This window comes from Aythya marila (genome assembly GCF_965140915.1).
Source record: "Aythya marila genome assembly, chromosome: 10".
Classification (NCBI taxonomy): domain Eukaryota; kingdom Metazoa; phylum Chordata; class Aves; order Anseriformes; family Anatidae; genus Aythya; species Aythya marila.
Genome location: NC_139051.1, coordinates 10258695 through 10282609, shown reverse-complemented (window position 1 = coordinate 10282609; position 23915 = coordinate 10258695). Strand labels below are relative to the sequence as shown.

The 23915-nt window shown below is 39.0% G+C and overlaps 2 protein-coding genes across 2 annotated transcripts; one reads left to right on the top strand and one right to left on the bottom strand.

Moving 5' to 3' along the window:
• Nucleotides 1–105: 105 nt before the first annotated feature.
• On the bottom strand, nucleotides 106–11817 carry CHCHD4 (coiled-coil-helix-coiled-coil-helix domain containing 4). The gene is made up of 3 exons (XM_082767981.1): nucleotides 11634–11817; nucleotides 9486–9584; nucleotides 106–4305 (listed from the first exon to the last, which is right to left on the bottom strand). Exons 1-3 carry the CDS (start codon nucleotides 11653–11655, stop codon nucleotides 4010–4012), a joined length of 417 nt encoding a protein of 138 aa, XP_082624107.1. The 5' UTR covers nucleotides 11656–11817; the 3' UTR covers nucleotides 106–4009.
• Nucleotides 11818–11901: 84 nt separating this feature from the next.
• On the top strand, nucleotides 11902–23461 carry TMEM43 (transmembrane protein 43). The gene is made up of 12 exons (XM_082767978.1): nucleotides 11902–12034; nucleotides 12595–12744; nucleotides 13766–13900; nucleotides 14643–14737; nucleotides 15507–15556; nucleotides 16980–17049; nucleotides 17944–18014; nucleotides 18167–18288; nucleotides 18913–18987; nucleotides 19069–19170; nucleotides 20685–20802; nucleotides 21767–23461. The coding sequence occupies exons 1-12, from the start codon at nucleotides 12023–12025 to the stop codon at nucleotides 21967–21969; spliced, it is 1203 nt and encodes a 400-aa protein (XP_082624104.1). The 5' UTR covers nucleotides 11902–12022; the 3' UTR covers nucleotides 21970–23461.
• Nucleotides 23462–23915: the final 454 nt, after the last annotated feature.

The following is a 23915-nucleotide window of genomic DNA, read 5'->3' as shown; positions in this document are numbered from 1 at the left end:
GTAATAATAATAATAATAATAATAATAATAATAATAATAATAATAATAATAATAATAATAATAATAATAATAGCAGGCAAGCTAGTGCTGTTCTACAAAGTTAAGTCATATTTAATAAACAGAGCTGATGAAAAATAAACAACAAACTGCTGGTAGCTTCTCTACACTGTACGACAGTAACGGTTAGAATTTTAATGAGAAGTAAAACAAGAGTCCAAGAAGTATATACTATCCTTTTTTCTTCCCTAGGAATAAGAAAGTAGGTCCTACCTATTTAGATAACAACTTTCCTCAAAGAGATTCATTGACATGGGATCAGATAAGTGCCTTAGATGAACAGGAGACATTGCTGTAAGGTTTAACAAGGACGTTCTCAGTAAGAACTGGATAGAATCTAGATCTTGTTTCCAGCACAGCCCTGCCAGATTCCCAGATGTAACGATCCTTAAAATAAACTGTAAGATATACATCTCTCTCTTGATACCCTTGTGTACGGCATTCCTACCTAGTGCAGGGAAGAAGGCAAATAAAGGTCATTTTCACATCTGAAACAAGGTCGTATTTCTAGGAAGATTACTAAGCACAAATTAATGCCAGGAAGTGGGCTGTATAACAAAAGAAAAAAAGATAATCAGCAAATAATTTTAAAATGTTCTGGAAATACAGTTGTAACTAATTTTAATCATTTTTCAGGAACTATATTTTAGAATATACAGTATATTAAAATATTTGCTAATAATAGGCAAGTGTTACAGAATCTTTATCATCAAAAGATGTGACACTTTCTCCATTATTTAAAGGTTAAGTCGATTGCAGGAACAATCCTATCCTAACAAGCAAGTTATCACAGATTATATATGAATTTGTGGCCTGCATCATACATGGGTTCCAAGTGACTGACAGCAGCCCTACCCAGCCTTCAGAATTACAGCTTGTTTCACCTGTGCACTAAGCCTGGAATTACAAGGACATGAGGCATTACACACTAATATTGTACAAGGCAGTATTTTAGGAGCAATGACAAAAATCAGTTAAATGGATAAAATCCAACTAGGATTACATTTGCACATAACTGTTTGGGCTAAACAGTTTGCATTAAAACCATGTTCTCTCATGTCTAGACATACTTCATGTCTTGCTAACAGTTCCTTCCAGCTAAACTCTAATCAGCATTTCTCGATACTCAACAGTGTTTTTGTGAATTTTTTTTAAAGACAGAGAACAACAGAAAGGCACAGAATTAAATAAAGATCAATTATTTCATACTGAAATCTTTCCTTCCCTCCCAATGATTACTTTTGACCTGATACATAGGAATACCTGGTAAAGCATTCTGATCATTGGAAAGTAACTCCATGCAAGCAATTTCTCAGAAACATTTAAATCTACAACTCACACCCAAGATTTTGTAATTCACTGAGACAGAGAACCTAAGTATTATTTATACAGCAAATCAGAAACACATTAGAACAAGACAGCATTATACAGCTACAAGTTTTCTATCTAGACAACAGCAAGACAACTTATCTGTTTATTTCACAGGTTTGCCACATGCCACACGTGGGATCATTTTATCATCCAGTTAAACTAGATGATAAACTAGTGAAAAAAAAAGAGGGGGCATATGAAAAAGACCAGAAATGTTTCCACTTCTAGAGGGCTTATCCAGAATACAAATGCAGTGAAATTAGGACACTTTCTAATTTGACAGGGAGAGGGGGGAAAAGAAAATGAATTTCCACACAGATGGCTTGAAGATTACAGCTGAGTCCCTTTCTTAAAACATCTCAAACACATTAGAGGTTTTCAAAGCTTCTAGTATAAAGCCCTAACACGTACACTGTATTTGTACCAAATCTAGCACAACAGGTTACCAAGCCATAGCAGGTTCAAACAGAAACAACTCCACCCTAAACAATCCTTCAAATACATTAGATTATATGCTGTGATTTCCCTCTGTCCGTATAGCTTCAGGATCCTAACTACTGTGGCACCAGGATTCTTATGTTTTATGTTGTGTACACAGATGCTATAAACACTTGTTACAGAGGACAAATCCAAAACCTGTAGAGCATTGAGGCAACGTGGGAAAGAAAAGCAGAGAAGAAAAAATCCAAGACAAACAAACAGGTCTTAGAACAGAGCACCCCTTCACAACCTGCTATTGCTCCGTCACAAATAACGCATTGGATTTCCATTTGAACAACCAAAAGCTCAAGTGCATGTGACTTTTTTTGTACTTGGTGCCCAGTGTTTATCTGATTGCCTAACATTTCATGTTCATGGTCCAACTGCCTATGTGCCAAGGTTTATCACTGCTGCTTTTGTGCTTATTTACTCAGGTTAACTTGGTATTTGTCTTCCTGTGCATGAAAGAGTCAGGCTGAGAAGCTCTGTCACATCTTGTCTCTTTTAAAAGCACAGATGCTGAGTACCTGCTATCCATCCCCCCAGAATTGCGTTGTCAGCAACTCAATTCCCTCTTCGCTTACAACTTTTTTTGAGGATCCAATAGCAATACTGAAATATGAGCCGTTCGTGCAGACCTTAAAATTTAACAGAAATTCCCTTCAGACATTCAGAAACATCCCTCCTAACACTGAAATAACTTATGCAAACAAGATACTAAAACATTGTGAGGAAGCAATGTTGCTGAGCACTCAAGACTGCTGCACACAGAGACAGGCAAGTGTTTAAACATTACTAGACTTACTGCATGCTTTTTATGCTTTAGGAGGAAACCTGCAAGGAACACTTACTGAAAGGCACTGGTAATATCATTCTCAGAGCCTATATTTTGCTATGCAAGAAAAACAACATAGCATTCCCTTATCCATAGGTATTAAACTATAGTGGATTACTATTAAATTATTTGTACCTGTAAGCTAATTCTCACATAGTTTACTAGCTCTTCAGGTCCTCTATAGTGCTGGTTCATGATCCAGTAACTATGGCTACTACAAATGCTTTACAATTTTTATACCTTCTCACTTGGAGAGAAATAAAGCAGCAAATGATCTTCACAACACACAAATTGATTCCAAGTCTCATCCTTGCAGAAGAAGCTCTCCAAAATACAAGCAGCATTAGTTTAAAAACAAAACAAAAACAAGCAAACAAAAAAGAGCTTTCAGTGAAGGTAAAAAGTATTTGCTTTTTAATATGCACTTAAGTCACAGTATTTCTTTTGAGATCATTACACCAGGTAACATTTCCATTGTATTCTTGAAGTATTTTCTATAAGCCTGTCTAAACATTAAAGGAGTAGGCATTAACTAAGGGAGACAAAAAAACTGTGCTTTCAGAACAAAAATAAAGCAAGTGATCAACATTCTTTCTATTCATTTATATCAGTGGTTGCACAAGAGATTGTTTTTCAAAATTTAAATGCCATCACAATAAGCAAACAAAATCAAAAGCAGCACATACTTCATTGTTTTTCTGGCAGTCCTTACCTGATGTCAGTAGTAAAATGCAACCCAAATCTAATCACACCATTTGAAATTATCTTACAAATTTTTGATTTACGCTATTTTCTGCATTTTGTATTCTAGCAAAAAAAAAAAAAATCATTAAGGAGAAACAATCATTTAATGCAATTTCTATTAACAGAACAGAAATACATTACAAAAGAGCAGCTACTGATCAGAGCATACTGAAATGAATACAGACCTGGTGCACTACCAAAATTTTTGCTGACAGTTATGTATATTTAAAGAGATTATTCAAGTCAAAACTCAAGGAGAAACTGAGGTGTGAGAACAGCTGTTAAAGTATTAACTGCGTCCGGTAACAGTTCACACAGCACACACACATACTGGTTCTTTCTGCAGTATTTATTTGCGAGGCTGTAGCACTGAGATTTCTCCTCCTACAATAAATTACTTACTATGATACAGTGTATAGAACAATGGTGAAACATTTCTTGACGACTCAAAGGACAGACATACTGCAAAAGTCCACGCCTCTGAAAATGAGAAATGGAGACAACAGCCTCCTTGCATCTTCATTAGCTAGATCCTTTCTCTTCTTTGGCAACAGAAGCCTCCACAGGAGTATCTTCCAAATCTTTGCTTGACTTCTCTTTCTCATCATTTTCATCTTCTTGAGGGTAAAGATCTGGGTATTTCTGCATGCATTCCTGCATGGCACGGAATTGGTCCACACAGTCTGATCCCTTTATTTCTTCTGTGCTATAGTGGAAACAAGAAAAGGCTGACTTGAACTGCTCCCCACAAGGACCACTAGCCATTCCACCCAGACACGGGCAGTTCCAATTGATATCTCCATTGGGCAATATCAAGCCTGAACAAACAAAAGAGAGAAGAAAAGTTAAACGCTCCTTTCAAAAATTAATTTCATTCAATGAAAGCTGCTAAGCTGCAGGTGTAAGTGGAAGTATCAGGAATACTATACTAATTCTGTAGCTTCAAGAGCACAAAACACCTCATGCTTCCTGGCCCATTTGTTTCTCTCTGATCTTTGTGACCAATAGCAGATCATAAGTGAGACTGTTTCTATATCTATGCCTGAATTAAGGCTTTGTCTCTTGACTACAAACCACTTAGAATATGCTAAGGCAACTCCAAAAGGAATCAGAGTCAAGTCAATTCACTTGCCAGACTCTGTCAGGGAAGCATGCAAGCCTTAAAATCACATCATACAGGACACAAGAATTTAATTCCTGTATTAAAATTAGAATTCTTTTTAAATCAAGCTGAATGGATGCTTTTTTTTTCTTTTAGATGAACTCTTGAACGCTAATCCAGAAGTTCTTTCCTCAAAATTTGAGCAGGAAATCCATAACAAAAAAAAGAAAATCAGTTTCTTTTAAGACATGCAAAGACTAAGTCTCATACCGCAGAACAAAAAGAAAAGGGAAAGCATGACAGTCTGTCTGATCCAAGAAATCAAACAGCAGTTTAGATGACAACTGAAAGTGAGTTAAGTTGCATTCTATACACTAACTAGACTGGAATAGCTGGAAAGTTCTGCTCCAGAACAATTAAAGTCACCACAGAAATACTTCAGTGATGGAATAGCAAGGTGGAGATATAAAAGGGGAATATATGTACGCTCTTTGATAGAACAGATGATTTGCATGAGGGAGTTCAAACAGAAAGCCAGAGAATTCATTTTCTCTGTATGTTTTAGAAAAAATCCTTTACAGTCAGGTAGGAAAATTGAATATGATGGACCTGTTAAAGTGCACCGCTAAAGTTGCTATTAATAAGCAATACAACTTCGTTTCCTGTCTCTGCTTTGTGAGAATGTACATGTAGTTATGTTTATCAATGAAGAACAGAAAAAGTTCTTTAATCCAAGCAGGTTTATTCTTGACTTGAACAGTTTTCTCCCCTCCTCTCCAACAGAGGACTTCCCTAACTTCATCTCCAGACTGATTTCCTGCAGGAGCATAAAACTGAAGTTTAAGTGCTTTCCCTTTAGAGGAAGGTATGCAACTACCATTATTAGATAAGTATGTATCAGTTCTGCTCTGAACAAGAAATTATATTTAGGGCCTGATGAAACTTAAGATTACCAAAAAAAGCCTACTTAATATCTTTGTCCTGTGAAATCATGAATTTCCAGATATGCTTATTGGTGTATTAACAAGAACAAAAGGAAAATTTTACTCAATACTTTGCTCTCAGTCAAACCAGTTCAGCAGAAAATTCACTAAGTCAAATGTCAGTGCTGATCTCCTTTTCCTTCAGGAGGTAAGTCTCCTTAGCATGACTTTCTCAACTATAGTATTGTCATTTTTCATAGATCAAGCTTTATTCAGCATGACAGTTTTGTAAAATATCTGCATTAATCACCGTACTGACAAGATACACCTAGTACAGTGCACTGTGGCACCTCTAGCTGTCTGGAGGAGAAACAGAACAGCTGAGACAAGGTGATACATGGCTGGTGCCAGATTCCTTCTTGCCAAAGATGACAAAGGAAAAGAATGGATGTTGATCACACAGTGTAGAAGAAAATTGGCTTGCTTTAACTAGACTTTGAAGTCCTATATTCTTAACATCAGCCAGACATTTTTTCAATACTCATAAAAAACAGAAAACACAAGAGGAGTCTTGAAAAGTTCTTGAAGATAACACGGCAACAAAATTACTTATAAAATATTTCTCTTTAATAAATACAAATTATTCATTTTGGAATCAGAACTACTTGTGAGCATTCAAAAAATACAAACACTTCCTTGCTGATAATTGCAACAGGATGCATACTTAAATGATTCAACTTATCAGTTAGATAGTAACACAGTTAAAATAGCAGCAGATTTTATCCATTGCTCTTCCCAAGTCACAAGTCTATAATAGACAAGGTTACTATCTTTAATTCTCTGAATTAACACTTCTTTCAAACGCAGTCTGAATGTCACTGATTCAGTGGGATAAAATCTATTTGAGCCTGCACTTGGGGGAAGAAAAAACACCTGTTTACATCACGGGGGAATCAAGGCTTGGGTTAGCAATCAACCGCTGACCTCATGCAACCTAACTTCTCTTAGTTCGTGGGATGTGCTAATATCACGGATGAATGCAGAAACATCTGCATTACCTACTGAAATCTCATAGCTGATAGGACAGAAGTCAAAAAAAACCACCAAAATACAGCTTTATTTTCTTCTCAAAGACTAATGTCTATTAGTGCCAGATGCTACATAAGAACTACGCAATAATAGGAACCTATATGCTTATCTTAAGGATGGAAAAGGCTCCTACCAAAAAAAAAAAGCAACACTTCAAATAAATTAAAAAAACCGTTGTATTAAAAAAAAAACAGATTATTATATATCTATATAATAAATCTATTATTTCTCAATATGACTGTTCTGTATATAGTACAGCAAAGAAGATAAAGAGAGACATAACAGGGGATTATGCCACAAAAAACACTGGAAACCAAGTCTTCTATTCAAAGTAGAAACTAAATTAGAAAAGCCTGCCTGTTACTTTATGTACAAAGCCCTTTCCAATTTTCTTTTAAATAAAAACCACACAAACCAGAGCTTCTGCACTTCAACGTATTCTAGAACGTTTTGCCCATGTGTCTTTGCTGGCCACAAATTTCTCTCCCATTAGATGCAGCTCATTCTGTGATGTGTGAATTGTTTTGATCTGCTGCATTGTAACCTGAGGCTGTTCAAGTGAGAAGCTTTCAGAGAACCCTTAAAACATGGCAGCAACTAACCACATACTAAGAGTAAACTTATTACAGTTTTTAAACAGTTTCACATTCTGAATTATACAGACACACACTGTCACTGTAAGGTGTCCCTGATGTAACCAGCTTCTGGCTTTCTTTGTTCTCTTCTCTATACTTTAGGAAGAAGGTGATCTAGCATACCGTAAATACCAGATTGCTAGGAAAAAAAACGCAAACACTTCCACCTCTATTCTTCACCACAGCTTTTCCATTCATAGCAAAATGCATATCAGAGGAATCAATTAATACGGCAGTCAAAAAAAAGAAAGAAACAGCTCCTTTAATTTTTGCTAGTTTATAAACCAAATAAATGGCACAACCCTGTATACTCCTTGCATATGTACAAACAGAATAATTTCGGGTAGAAGGACAGAGACACAAAACAGAGAAGCCCCTCTTTGGAGGCACCAAGAGAATTGTATTTTAGGTTTGCATTCTGAATCTTCATAGTATATCTCTGTTAGGTCTGAGACAGGCAGCCCTTCCTCTTAAAATCCAGTGTCAAAAATAGATGCTTAGTTGCAGGACCAATATGCATTCTCATGCTGTTGCTAAATACCCAGCTTTTGTTAATAGAATATCTTAATTATGACCAAAGGAAGACCATAAATGATTGTAGTAGGGAAGATGTACAAACTTTAAACTACCACATGTAGCATCAATACAGCTTGCACGTTTTGATTGCTTACATTTATTTACCTCAACAGCAAGCTTCTCTGTTTAGGTGTACATCACACAAGGTGATTTAACAACTAAGCGAACAATAAAACTCTCCAAAGGTTTCTATGCACTCCAGATGTAGTATCTAGGAAAAGTATCTTCCTTTGCTTTATTTTGCAAGCAGTCGCCAGGTTTTTTTTAGAGGAAACAGAAAGCCACCAGCCAATGAAAAGCAATTGGGAACTTAATGCTGCCATTTAATCATTAGAGGCTGTTACCTCTTCACGTAATAGACCAATAACGGATTATAGGCGGGTCTAGCATGGCATCAGCCAGTAAAGCACAACCTGCCTGAAAACATAACAGGTAGAGGAATTCCTGACAGACACTAAGCTGCAGCTTTTAAACATTTTTCTGAAATAAGACACAGCCACCTGATGACTTAAGGCAACATGAAGTTTCTATATTCTCTTCTCATTATTCTCATGTGGGTCATTATAAAACTAACGGATTCTGTTCACATGAAATAAAACATTTGTGTATATGTTTGCTGCTCCTACAGTTCTAATGAAACCAGGATAAACAGCTAGAGTGCAAGATTATTTTCACACAGATCTATGTAGGAAAACAAAGTTATTTTAACGACGCAGAAAGATATGGTTCAAATTAAACTACATATCACATCAGTTAACAAAGCATCCCGTGTGCTACAGCTGCTAAACAGTGCTTAAATGCTGCCCTCTAAAGGTCACAGAGCCACTTGCATATCTTCAGTTTCTAAAATTTCAGTCTCAGTTGAGCTATAAGCAATGAAATCGCACAAAGTGAAAATTAAAAAAAAAAACAAAACAACAATTTCATAGACACTGAGAACATTTTATTAACCTAGGGCAAAATTCAGTTAATCATCATGATAGGAACAAGATATTTCATTCATCCATTAGAAACAAACTAAAATACACCCTATAAAACCAAAATATTAAGAGTCAATCTCTGAAATATTCTCATCTCTTAAGTCTCCTGAACTAATTCATTTGCAGGTTCGATGTACTTTCTGTAAGATCTGCAATCTTCATTGAAAACTTGAGCTAATCTCTTCTCAAGACAAGATAGTTACAATTGAAAACCAGTAATTTGAACTTACCTGTCATACGAAATAAAAACATTTTACATCTATTGATTACATTGCCACTTGTACCATATAGGGTAAGTGAAAAACATGTAATATTAAATAGGATAACAACCAGAATTTACGCCTTTTAAGCCCTAACTATGTTAACACAAGAAAGACATTTTTTCCTGGATATCTCTGGTTACTAACTGAAATTATAAGCCATCAAGTGATGTAATTGAACAGATCACTTTGAAAGACCATTAAAATTCAGAAAAAAAGAGTTTGAGTGTTTTTTTACTGAACATTTTTCTAAATTTACTAAATAGATTGCTTATTTACCAAACCAGTTGCCCCGCTATCAGTCTGTAAAAATTAATCAATATTTTTGCTTCTACTTCATAAAAAATTTGGTGTTTTCTTCTTTTTGGGGGGATTGTTAGATTATCATATATTTCATATCTCACTTCCTACTTCCAGCCTGCTTACTACTGACCTTGTTCTTCATAAGGGTCATCTGGGTCATCTGCAACCAGTTCAGCACTGCTTGGTGTCTCATGGTCCTCCTTGGTCACAAATATAATTTTGTCTTTTCCTGTCATACAGGAGACAAAAAGCAAAAGTTGAGAGAAAGCTGAGACAGAATGAGTCATTTACAAAGCTGGTGAACAGCACAAGATAATGAGATATTCAACATGATGCTTCGGTGGTAATAGTGAATGAATTCTACTGTGCTTATTTATCACCTTCAAATACAAGTTGTTGGTTCACAGGAACAAACACAGAAAAACAATTTGGAAAGTATTCACAGCGAAGGTGCTAAAAACTATAAAAAAAGACCTTGAAATAAGACCTACAATAAAATCAATGGAAATTTAAAAAGATTAGGCATTAATTTATCTAGAAAAATGATGAAAGAAACTGAGCCTGTTCTTTTTGTATCACTCTCATGTACCTGTAGGAAATTTTTCTTTTCCTATTGACTAATGAGAATAGGACATAACCAGTTAAGCTGATTTACAATAAACATTTGCATAAAGCACAGTTAGGCAATGCAAATAAATGTCTACAGAGATTGCAACAAGTCTTCACTAAAGAGAAACAAGATAAAACAGGTGCTTATTTCTAGAGGAGATCAGAATCAACTATCAGGGCTCAGAAGCAGTAGAAGATTGCACACTATTTCTGAGCTGTGACAGCATTTAACATGCCTCAATTAATTTTATTTTAAACACCAGCATCCCCCTCCCCGCCCTAATGGAGGTAGGGACTGACACAGTGTGGTGACAGGAGCTGGGTGCAAGCAACCTGAGAAAGGAGGTGGAGAACATGAAATAGTTTGGGAAGCGTTCTTTTAAAGCACTCATTTAAATAGTATTAGCATACATAATAACAGATCGCCCATTTGTTTGTTAGAATATACATAATATCATAATATTCTATTCTGTTTCCTCTACAGTTCCAGTTTTCACAGCAACAAACTGTAATGGCTGGAGATCACAGCACAGCTCATTGAACTGTGAAGTTAAGAAGTTGTTTTGAAACAAGCTCAAGCTACTACTCTCCTAGAAGAACTTGCTCAGCTGAGGGTGGTTAGACAAAAAAGGAGCAGTGAAAGCAAAACTATAATGAATTACAGGCAAGCATTCAGGAGGATACTCATTAAGATCAACAGCCTCAATTAGAGGCCAGTGGCATGTTTTGCAATTATTACGTGAATTAAATACTGAAGAGTACACCTTAACGGGGTTGAACCAACTACACCCAACGGTGCTGCGCACATTACCAAGGGCAGAAAAGCCCCAGAGCGCGCTTCCTGCTCTGGTGCCACTCCTGATTTAACAAAGAGGTTCTGAAGGGGCAAAAAGAGGCCTGGCTGGAAACCAGGGCAGAGTTTCCCAACAACTCTGCGAAACTATAAAAAAAATGTTCAGAGGCAGGAAGGTCACTACAAGGACGTGGTGTAATTAGAAATTAGTCGCTCCTTGCATCTCAATGTGACCTCAACCAGCAGCTGCTCAGGGCTTCCCTTGACTTTGCATTCAGACATGTCTCACACATTCAAACATGTCTCAGAAGCAAATAAATTTAAGTTATTTTTAGGAATAAAGCAGTTTTTCCATTTTTTTTTTGGTCAATTCTGCGTTGTACTCCAGCTTGCTTTACACCACAGAACACCTCAGGATTTCTCACAGAGAACTAGAAACGTATGAACTCTAACCCCTATTACTCTAACTGTAACTTTGTACGATGCTGTAAGCCAACTTACGACCTTATGACCCAGAACACTATTAAATTAGGTTATAAGCATGAAGCAAAGAGGAAAATAACTTAAGGCTGCCTCATCACAGCATTCAAACAGCATTCAGCGTGCATCAAGAGCTTTCAGACCTAGAGAAAAACCGCTTTTCAAACTAGAAAACTCTTCTTTCTAGCGTAAAACCAGTCACGTTATCAAACAGGAAAGAAAAAAAAAAAAAGCACCAAAAATCCACCCCCCGGGGCAGGAGGCGGCCAAGCCTCAGGAACCCCAAGACCCCTGCAGCAGCCCAGGCCTCCCCCTCCTACCTCCCCCCCTCAGCGGCCGCTTTCCCTCCCCAGCACTCGGGCCCTGCCCGCCTCGCCCGGCCGGAGCCCAGCGCACCTTCTTGCCTGCAGTAGGACATGGCGGCACCGCGCACACCACGGCAACGGGCGGCGGCGGCGGCGCGCGGCTCCCCCCACCTCACACACACGCTCCCGCCTCCGGAAGCGGCCACCCGCCGCTGAGGCGTCCCCTCGCCGCGGCGGGAACGGAGCGGCCAATCCAGGCAGGACTACATCTCCCAAAGTGCTTCGCGTGAATGGGGGGGACACCATTTTCTTGCACGCTGGGAACTACACGTCCCGGCGTGCACCGCGCTGGGGGGGGCTGAAGCGAGGCGTGAGGCGCGAGGCGGGGTCGGGCTGAGGCGGGGTCGGGCGGAGCGCGGTGCTCGCGGCGGTTCCTGCGGCTCGTCCCGGGGCGCTGCCCGCTGAGGGAACGGCCCCAAAATGTCGAGGAACGTAAGTTTGGCCCTGCCGCCGCCCCTTCTCGCTCTGTGAGGCTCCTTCGGCTGCCCCGGGGTGGTTCTCGGCCGGCCCCTGCAGCCCCCACATCGCAGGGGGTGTAACCGCCGCTGTCAGCCTTTAGCGCCGCGCCAGAGGATGGCGATGCCAGATTTGCGTTGATAGCCTTCTTTGGTGCCCGGGCAGCTTTTATTTTAAAGTATGCTGGCGCTGGTCACTGGCGAAGTAAAGCGTGAGGTGTTATTTATAGCCGTGTTGTAGCTGGCGTGGAATCTGGGAGCATTACTCAATTTCTCATCGCCCGAGCGAGGGGCGTGGGCACCGGGTTGGGAGCGCTGGGACAGAGCTAAGGAGGCCTGAAGGGATGGGCTGAACAGCTCTTAGAGCAACTGTTTTTTCTATCAGGCTGGAGTTTGTTTGTAGTGGGCAAGTTTAGGCCCAAAGCAAGAGGCACTACTTTGCAGAGTAGCAGGTTTAACAAAGCTACAAAACTCATTTTGGAACAGAACGCCTTCCCCTTTCACACTGACACTGCATTTTTGGTTTATCTCCAACAGTTCTCTGACACAGGCAGCAAAAAAGAACATGTTAAAATCACAAGTGAGGCCAAACCGGGGTTCCTGGAGAGGCTCAGCGAGACCTCTGGAGGCATGTTGATGGGACTTGTGACGTTTCTTCTGTCTTTCTACCTTCTTTTTACCAACGAAGTAAGTGAAGTACTGTCAGTGTTTATACACAGCTTTAGCATGTCATAGCCGAGTTGACATTCAACTGTTTTGGCATGTATAGACTCGCTGAAATTTTCATGCTAAAGTTTTAATACTGCATCCATGAAAAGAGAGTAATATGTCTGGAGAGTCTGGTGCTTATGCTTGAGATGTAACAGAAGAGTGAAATCACAGGGCCACAAATGTTTTTTCTATAGAACAGTGTGACAGAGATGTAGGATGTGTGTGGTGGGAGGCAAGATCCAAAACCTTTGAGGTGGTGGGGAAACAGGCTATATATAGCGTTATTAAAAGAGGCTTGTATGAGACAGTCACATTCCATTCATCTCTCTTATTGAGCTAACACAGGGTCCTCATTTCTAGTGCTGTTACAATTTCATTAAAGGAATTCATATTCCATGTTGCAAAAGTGAAGGTGTTAATTATTCTCAGTGTTACTTTGTCTTAGTTTTATATTTAAAAAGTAATTAAAGTAAATAAGGAATTCTTATACCCTACCCTTGCAAACATGCATGAGTTTGGCAGTTTTGAAGTGAGGTATGAAACCTTCACCTAGGTGAATTTTCACCTAACACTTTCTTTTGTACCTCTACAAGAGGAAAAGGAACTACTGCCAGTTCCAGTGACTGTGCAGGAAAAAAGTAGTCAAGTAGTTGTACAGGCCTTTGGAAAAAGGATTATAACTAGCATAATTTTTGCAGTCATTCAAGAACAATAAGGTAAGAGGTAAAGAGCAATAATTTTAGATCTTTGTAATAATAAACTATGTGTGTTTGTGTAGTTAAGTCAGTGTTAATTGTCCTGCTGCATGGGTAAGAAGTATTGCACCAAACTGTCAGATGTGGAGAAAGAGAGTGAAGGATTGCAAGCTGAGAGCTTGCCTTGAGTCTGAATGTAGAAGTCCCAAGGGTCTGCAAATTGCTTGTCTGCTAACCTTTTTCACAAAATACTGCAATATCGTTGTTTCTCTACAACTTGATTTTGTTTTTCTTGATTACAGGGACGAGCTTTGAGGACAGCCAAATCTCTTGATGAGGGACTTTCTCTTGTGATCCCTCTTGATAACATTCACAGTGTGTCTCAGCAGAATGAGGGGAGACTAGTACACTTAGCTGGCGCTCTGAGCACATCAAAGGTAAATACAAACAGTATCCTGAAGATAGGAGAATTTCAAGCTTGGAGGGAAGAAATTTTGCTGCCAATTAAAACTGTTTGCTATCCAGGCAGAAAACAAGTAGCTTCTTTCCACTTCTGTAAGAACTACGTGCTACCATCCAAGTTATAGTTCTTGGCCAAAATCTGGGAGGTGCTGCACAGCACCAGTCTTCATTCTCCCAAGCAACATGCTGTGTTTACCCTTCCACTAACTTGAAGGATAATTTCAGTTTCCTTTTGCATAAGGAAGCTGCTGTACATTCATGGCATTGTAAAGTGTTTATGCTTTTACAGTACAGATGGGATGGAGATGCAACCTCTTGTGTTTAAGGTATTTAATTCAGTTGTGAAGTTGTTAAAGATTTTTGAACGAAAGAGGCTGTGTGGTGGGAAGGCAGCACTGATGTATTGTGTTGCTCCTTTGGCCATGCAGAAGTAACAAACTGGAGGAGCTTTGATCCTCTATTTCATCTTCTGGGACTTTTTGCACGTTGTTGCTTTGTTTAGAAGTATTGAAATTGAATGAAGTATTGAAAATGTATTGAAAGAAGTTTTCTTTCAATTCATGTTTTCTAAATAATGAACTTTACCTTTGCTCTAGCAAAGTAATAAAAGTATAGTAGTAATATAGTAATAAAAGCAATCAGTAATAAAAGTATAGTGTTTGAATTTGTGAGGAACAGCATTTATACTGACTTGTTTTTTCTTTATTTTTGACATAGCCTTTGTTTGATCCCAGCTATGGGCTGACAATCCATGCTGTCAAGCTTAAGCGCACAGTGGAAATGTACCAGTGGGTAGAATATGAAGATTCTAGGTGAGTGAAAGAAACTTTTAAAAGTTGTTAAGACAACATCTTCGTAAACAGGATCCCATTAACAAATACTCCTTTTATTTCCCCGCTCACAAAGCCAAAAAAAAAAACCCACCTACCAACTAACCACACAACAGAACTCTGTCAGGAGAGGTCTGGAATTCTTGGGGTGTTTTATGGAGTCACTTTAATTTCCTTAGAGATGTCAGGTTTTGTAGATGGCTGATGTTGCAGAATTTACATCCGATAAAATCAAAGATGTTTATAAAATGTTTCCACTTCCTGATTTAGTATAGTTTGTATGGGGTTTCTTGACCTCTGTGCTGTAGCTGTGGCTTTTTGTTTTCATTATTGTTGTTCTGTGCTGGGCCTCTTCAGAAACCACTGATTTTTGGTCATACGTGTTTTCAACAAAGTTCAAAAATCTTTAACAATTTATGGAAAAAATATAAAACACTCCTGTTTTTCCCAAAGGCACAGTTGATTGCTACCCTTTCTAACGTTCCTAAAGCTTCTCTGATATATTAATGTTCTTTCTGACTGTTAGGAATTCCCTAGTTCCATCCCCATAATATTCCCTCTCTGCTAGTTGTTTAGCCAAATCAGTATTGTTTGCCCTGAATATTTGGTCCTGTTTTTTTTTTTTGTTTGTTTGTTTTTTTAAATAAAACTTTATAATCCTTTTATTCCCCCATGATTACTAAACCTTTCCTTCTGTTCTTTAAAACTTGAGCATAGACCATGAAGCCAATTCTTTTATCTTTCTTTGCAGGGAGTATGAAGAAAATGGTGAGATTAAGAAAGAAACAAAGTATACATACAGTAAGTGGATTAACAGAAAGTCCCTTTTATGCTCTTAACTTTGGATTTTCATGTGTGTGTATTCTGATTTTGTTGTAAAACCTTTATTTTTTTCACTAGAAAAAAAAGCTATTTGAAAAAATAGCAAAAATTCTATTTCCTAAGGAAATGGCAGGGCCTCTCGAAGTAACTGAGGGGAAATGATACGTGCTGTGAGCAAGCAACTTCTAAGTCTTGTCTTGGAAATCCCAGGGGTTGGAAGCGCATCCAGGGATAGTGTGCTCCCATGATAGGATCCATAGGGCCCTCAGTGATGGGAGACGGGCAGAGCTGGGAGCCCAGTGTGTTGAAAGCTACTTCTGAGATTGCTCTTCCAAAGTGCTGTAATTGGGCGTATGTCAGGTGTGAGCAGAAGCAAACAGACAGGGAAGAACGGCGTAGCTCCAGTCTCTAAAGGCAAAATGTTGAGAGTCTGTTTATTAGGTGTTGATACTAGCTAATGAAAACCACCACCACCTTCTGATGTGTGCTGTAGCTTTTGCCAAGTATTTTTTTGGTAGGAGCAGAAGTGGGAGGATCATTCTGATCTACCCAGTGGCAAAAAAATTGAGTCATTGTGTATCTGGAGATGAGTCTCTCTGCTTCATTTATTCCCAGTTAAAGCGCATGGGTACGTAACGTGGGTGTGTGGTTTCTGGGTGTGATCACAAAAATTTCCCAGCTCACTGTAGCATGGGGCTCTGCAGCATGGAGATCTATAAGGAGCAAAGTTAGGTGGGTGTGAGCTATCAAAAATGGCAATTTAAAAACAAAACAAAAACGAACAAAAACTGTGCTCTCAAGATTGTTGGATTCTGTCCAGTAAAAGTTGGTGTTTTTCTAGATGTGGTGGGTTGTCCTTGTCTGGCAGCCAAGGGCCTACATAACTGATCGCTCGTTTACCCTGCAGCCAGATTTGGCTAAAAAGAAATCTGCTCTGGGGATGTGGGGAGCCTGCTGTAGCCCAAATGAAGGCAGTGTTAGGCATTTTTGACAGTGGCAGCTACAGATTCCATCTTTATCTTGTTTGACTGCGCTGAAATCTGCTAGTTCCAGCAGAGCTCACAGCCTCTCCTTGCAAAACCAGTTTGATCCTAAAATGTGGAGCCAGTGCTCAAAGTCTGATCAGGGAAGATGCCAACAGCAAAGCTCCCACTGAGTGAAGATGAGTTACAGTTTTATCTCTAAAATCCTCTTCTCTAAGCCCTTCCATTTATTGCTAATATGTTAGGAGGCTAGATTTAAGTATCATTACAGACTATCACATTTTGTCTCTTGATGTAAAAAGTATTACTGTGAGTGTAATTATGTAATTTAGAACTGATTGATTGAGAGGTGTCTGCAGTAACTAAGATCTGAGTGGCAATTCTTCCTGTCTTATCAATCTTCATATCGTTTTCTTCAGATACTGAATGGAAATCTGAAGTTGTGAACAGCAGGAATTTTGATCGAGAAATTGGACACAAAAACCCAAGGTAATTTATCACCTAGCACAGTCCCTCTAGATTCTGTCAATGTATGCGATCAAAGATGAGAGCTCTGCACCTAATCTTCATGGCACAGCAAAGTAGATGGAAAGTGTTTGCCTCTTCCTATTGGAGAGAATTTAATCATAGATAAATAGCAGTTTAAAGCTGCCTGGTGGAAGCAGCATTATGCTACTCATTAGCCATGGCTGGATATCCAGGCTATTACTTTACCTCTGGACCATATGGTCTCCATGTGGGAGAACTTGAGTGGGTTTCTGTCTGACTTTTATTGTCCTTTAGTGTAGTCTATTGCTAGTTCTTTCTTCTACCACAAATTGAGTGAGAATAGCTGGCATCCCATGAGCTTGCCATACCACTTGCATGCTGTTCTTCTAAGCTAGCATGTATGAGCTCAGGCATATTTGTGGCAATTGCCTCTATATAATCAGTTTTGTATTTCTCTCATCTGCAACATTTTAATTACACTGCAGTGTGCCGTTTTTAATGTTAAGTTTTAACTTGTCATTCTTAGAGCACCTGCTAAGTTCCTTAGGAAGCAGGGTACCATCTGGCAAAAAAAAAAAAAAAAAGTGTAAGTGACAAATACAGCCAAAGGGATAGGAGAACCAGGATTTGAATAAAACTTAGAACTCTGCCTAACCTCCAGAGCTTTGTTTTGGCCCTATGGGCACATCCAAATAAACTGCCCTTTATTTGGAAATACTGCGTTAGGAAGAAAAATGAAGACATACATGTTTTTAATTATAAATCCCAAGTAAATAGACCTGTTTAGATGAGAATGGAAAAAGGAAGCATAGATGACATACCTGCTTTGTCTCTTGTCCGCATGCACACTGTTCATAATTCTGGAACTAATCAGGAACTCTTTCTGTTCTCCAGTGCCATGGCTGTGGAGTCTTTCACTGCTGTTTCTCCTAATGTCCAGGTTGGAAGCTTTGTCCTTTCCAAAGGTAAGAATTGCTTTGTACTGACTTCGTGTCTTCTGTTAGCAGCAGACTTCAGTTCTTCCTACAGTGGCAGTCATTTCAAATGAAGCCAGGAAGCCACCCTGCAAACTGGCTGTTAGACACCTGACCTGAGCTTGTTTCTTTATTCTGCTTAGGTCTTGTGGATAAGATTGATGACTTCAAGCAGTTGAGCTTGTCAAACCTTGAGGATCCACATGCTGATGTTACTCGGGGAGGAGATTATTTTTACCACAGCGAGAACCCCAGGCGTCCAGAAGTAAGATGAGAAAAAAAATAAAGCAGAAATTGCTATAATGTGAAAAAGAAAGCTGGGGTATGTCCAATTTCTGTTTCAACATGTAGAAATTGGGGTACAGAGTACCACATAGGGCAATACTGTTAGTATAGTCCTTCAGCGAGAGTGATCGTCATGAAGGAAGCTTCTGATTCTGCTCGCATCTTCTCTTTTTGTTTGCTTGCTTGTTTTTTGTCTATCATGATTTTAGATAGAATGACATGGGATGGTGTTGGGAGGTAGGTTCAACCTGTGCCTTGCTGTACTGAACTGAGTACAAAGAAGTAGATTGTTCTCAGCTTGTGCTGCCTGCCTTCCTCTGAAAAAAGATGAAATGACAAGGGATGAACATAGGATCTCTTTGGTGTTAATGTGTTCATGCAGCTAAAACAGAGGGGATATTGCAAAACTGTGTTTGAGCAATCACATTTTGGTCTCAAAAAAGTGCAGCTTAGAATTTCTACAGGATATCCTCTGGCTTGACATAAATGCTTAAGAAAAGTGACGATACAGAAAGAGCGTTCCGATGCGCAGTTGTCTTCTCTGTGATTCTCCTTTGTAATGAAATCTTTCTCTGTTGATTTGAAATATTCTCCTTATTTGTAGGTGGGAGACCTTCGTGTCTCATTCTTCTATGCAGGTCTGAGTGGAGATGACCCCCATTTGGGCTCAGCTGATAAGGTGGGTCTTCAGCTGCTTGAGAATTTTTCAAATTCTGTCCCTAACTCAGTAACCAGTAAAATTATTTCTCTTTCTTCCAAGGTGACTGTGATTGCTCGCCAGAAAGGTGACCAACTTGTTCCATATCACACCAAGTCTGGAGTTGTCCTGCAGATTCTCTACCCTGGGGATCTGTCCGTGGAGGTAAGATACCACAGTGTACAAGTGAAGGGTTAAAATTGCCGATGGTACTGCAGAAGCAGCAGTGGAATAAGCTCTCATTCTCCCGCAGGCCTGTTCTAGAGGAAGAGATAGCTGATGTAAACATTGGCTTTTCTCCATGCTTTATCTAGGGCAAAGCATTACAGCCCATGTTTGCCTTCCTGCTTTCTGCATGTTCTTTGTGTTGCAGCAAAATGCTGTGCTTCACCTGCTAGCAGTATATAATTTGACTGTAGTTATTCCTACTTCTTTTTCCATTTTAAGAAGAAGCTGTAGCTAAACTGTAGTTTAAACAAAAAAAAAAACCAACCCCTTGTAATGGTGCTGAACATCATTTGCTCTAAGGACTGTTCCTGTGCCTTCTCATTTTGCATTTTATTTTTTCCTTGGTAGCTTCTCACTTACACACACACAAACACATGCTTTTGAAAAGGTCATATGCAAAAACAGTAAAAATCAGGCTTTAATTAAATAAACCGTAGGAGCTATCCTCTCTTCAGCCTCTCTAAACAGGGAGTTTAGGCTTGCTTGAAATGTTTATTGCTGTTCTGGCTGAGAAAGAACCTTCAGGCAGTGCATAATGCTCCAATAAATCCTGCATGCTCCAGCAATTTGGTGATTCATTTACTACTTTTAGTAGGTTGGTTTCCATTAATGATTGCTTTATGCCCTGCCGCAAAAATCCCAGATGTCAGGAATTTACAGGAGCTTCCAAAAGTAGTTAAAGTGTTTGTTTTGAGTTGAAAGAGTAGCAGTAGAATCAGCTCTCTGCTGCGAGCTCTGAATCTTCATTAAGTAGAATTTTAATTCCCTGGAAACAAACTCACTAAAAATGAATAAGTTCTAAAGTATTTGTACATACAAGTAGTCAATCAGTCATACGTGTGTCTTTTCCTATGAGTGTTGTATTATTTCTTAGCCATCTGCATGTGTAGGTTTCACTATGGAGGGAGAAGGGGCACAGAATCCATTTTGAAAAAGTCTTTCTTGGAATTCTTGCAAATAGATGTTTTGCTTTGCTTGGTGAAATATACACATATTTTATCTTTTCTTCTCAGCATACTATTTTTTTTTCTTTCATGCACTTTTCCTTCATTGCCTTTTCTCTCTTCCTGCAAAGATACCGAAACTAAATCTTTCATGTTACATGTACTTACTTGTGCTCTGTTTTTCACAGTAATGTTCAGTGTATCCATTTGCACCAAAATGTGTGTGCACTCTCTCTCTCTTTGGTTATAGAGGGTATCAGAGGGTGCTTAATCGAGCTATCTTAAATTGGAAAAGTAGAGGCTTCCCTTGTGCTGCGCTTTGAAATCTCTTGTAGTGTGCTGGGATACTACAGCCACAAAAAAAGCCGTAAAGAATGAACTGCAACATATCTTCTGCGGGAGAACTTGTACCTCTAAAATACTCCGACTTGTTCAGAATGCACTGGAAAGAGTTGGATCAGAAAAGAAGTTGAGAAACAGGCTGCATGTAATGGCATTTGTTTTCAGGAGGTGTTTCAGAAAGAGCACGAGAGTAACACCATGAAGACTTGGGCCCTCCGTGCAGCTGGCTGGCTGGCAATGTTTGTAGGCATCAACCTAATGACCCGAATTGTTTATACTTTGGGTAAGTTTGTGACAGAAAACTAAAATGACTTAGAAATAGGATCATAATCCACAGAGCATCGTCTCTTGCTCAGATGTGTAATTAATTTGGAGGCCAGGAACAATCTTGTTTGATCTTAGATTGGATTCAGTGTGAAAGTCCCTGTAAACAAGTGAGGATAAACAGAATCCCAGCACCAGATGGATGCTTTGTGAAAATAAATAAATAAACAGGTATCTCTCTGCCAGTCTCAGAAGATCCCAGCCTAGGGCTTACCAAAATTAGAAGCCAAAGCACAAGCTGGGCTGGTTCTTTCAAGTCTTGCTGTGGCTGCTGCAATCCAGTTACTTTCTACACCCATATACAGGTGGTCTCCCACCAAGTCTTAATTAGTAGTTTTATAATAACTTGTCTTTAGTTATTCTATGCTACTGTGAGCACAGCAAAGAAGTTTTGGTTTCTTCCTTTTAACTTAGAAGAATGTTGGAATAAACGCTCACTGAACAGGAGAACGGTGCCTCAAACTTGCATAAACTTCAGACATCAAAGCTATCATTTGCTTTGATAATCTTTGATACTCCTTTTTATTTATTTACTTATCCATATGCATACAGCTGAAAGCTTTATTTTTGCCAGAAATTCCTATTTTGCTTGCATGTTATATCCGTTGCCTTAGACTTGTTTCATAGCTGCAAGGTTATTTGTCTATGCTGCCTCTTGAGCGTTGGACAAGACTTCAGAGTTAATTTTGCATGATTTCCTGTCTGAAGAGATGAGGACACCATTGTCTTAGATGGCTAGCTGTTGCTTATTTATCAAATGCCTGGAGGATACTCTGCTGAAATGCCTGATCCAGTGCCCTTGGTAATAATTTGAGTCTTCCTTTTGATCGCAATTGTTTATGTGTGGATCCTAAGAATGAATAAGAGTTGTTTGTAAACGATAATCTTGTCAACTACTTTATCTCATTTAATTCTTCCTGCAGTGGACTGGTTTCCTGTTGTGAGAGATCTGGTTAACATTGGATTAAAAGCTTTTGCCTTCTGCGTAGCCAGTTCATTGTCACTCTTGACCATCTCCGTTGGCTGGCTCTTCTACCGCCCTCTCTGGGCTTTGCTGATTGGATTGCTCTCTGTAGTTCCAATCGTGGTTGCAAAATCCCGTGTTCCACCAAAGAAGCATCAGTGAGAAAGAAGCTCTCATGTTCTGCACTGAATCCAGGCTAGAAACTCTTCAAGTGCATTTCTGTTCCAGTTACTGCAGCATGCTTACAGCACATCGGGGTTCAGCAGCGTGCACCAGCAGCTGGGGAGGGCCATTCATAAATGTATTATCTATGGAAAAGATGACTGTAGCATGCTATTTGTAGGAAGTCAGTGATACTGACTTCAGGAAAAAAGTATTTTGGAGCATCTGTATTCATTCTAAGTCAGAGAAAAAGCAGATTATCTTTCACCATTTATTAATTCCCCCTGAACTGGCAAATCCTTACGAACAAGTGTATTACCACTGTGTGTATTATGGAGAAAGTGCCAGCTTCATCACATGGACTGGGATCTGAAATCCTTAGGAAATACGTGTTCATACCTCTCTCTGACAATCCATCCCTCTGCTACCTTTTCTGATTTGTACAGTCATGTGCTCTTCTTTGGCTAATGTATTTGGAAGTGCATTGTTAAAGGAAAAACAACTTTGACAATATATTTTTGTAAAATATATTCTTTTGGACTCAGTATTTTTAAAGTTAACTTGAAGTCTTGAGTGTCCAGGTTAGCCGTGCTCTAAGACAGGGAAGATTTGCCAGAAAGCAGTGATTTTCCTCAACTTCTTTTAAAAATCTCTGAAGCTGTTCTCAGTTAAACACCCAAAATGGTAGTGTTACATAAAAACTTCAAATTGCACTTCTTTAAGGGGATACTCAGAGATCACTCACCTTTCACTTTAAAAATAAAACCTGCTGCCTTGAAACAAAACTGATTAATAATCAAATATATATTCGTCATAATATTTGGTGTGTTTTGCAATACATACTGTTTTGTTTCTTGAATTTCATTTAGCAAGGACAATGAAAATGCTCCATGAAATTAAGTCATGAAAACATTTCTGCCTGATTAGCTTTCATAGACTTAGTAGCTTAAACGTTGCGCTATCGCTGTATCATAAGAACACTTTTCTTGTAGAGTTGTGATGCTTACAGGTTCCTGTTGTAACTAGTACTTGAGACTGTATTCCCCATACCAAAAGAATTTAACTTGAATATACGTTGAAGCAAACGTTTCCTATAAATGGTACTAAAATAGAGATCTGATTTATAAATCACAACCATTTTGAGTAGGAATTACGTTATTAGCCTTAATTATTTTATTTTTTCTGGTATTTAATGCTGTTAATTCAATCTCCTGTCCCTGAAAGCAGTGGTAGCGAGTGGAACATTATAGGAAGTGCACGTAGTCTCATGCGTGTAGCTGACATGTGTTGGTGATCCTGGGCAGTCTGTATCTGCTGCCCTCTGACTTTTACTGCATCTAATGAGAAATTGCACTTTGCTGGGGAGAAAAACAAACGCTGGACTGCTGTTTTACTGATGATGCAGGAAGCTAACCAGTATTACTATATTAGAAACAAAGATACAATTTTCTACAGAAGTGCTGAGCTTTTGTACGTTTAATAAAATACAATTTTCAGAAGATTGGTCTGCGGGCTTCTTTTTTTGTTACCTTTAAGCATGGCACACCTTGTGTCCAGGTACATGGAAGATTAGTTTGTGGCTTCTAGGTGAGCTAGTTTTTTACTGTTGGTGAAGATGAGTGTTCAACTGGGTTTTGTATAACCTGCAACTATTTCCCCATCTTGGGAAAACTCTTTCATTTTTTTGCATGCTTAGTTTAGGAGCTGGCTCCCTTTGCAGCCAAGTAGCATCCTGCCTTCTGCAGTCATTTTGTCTCTCTTTCCCTGCTGACTGTATGTAGCGACTACTCACAACTTCTTGTATTTAAGTATCCCGAATTAAGAAGTGCTGAGTCACATTGATACAAGTGATATCAGCTCTCAGTTTAAGCAGATGAAAAATTACTAATGCCAGGTGGAGCTGGACTTCAATCCTTGCATTCAAAGCACTTGTCTCAGGGCGTACC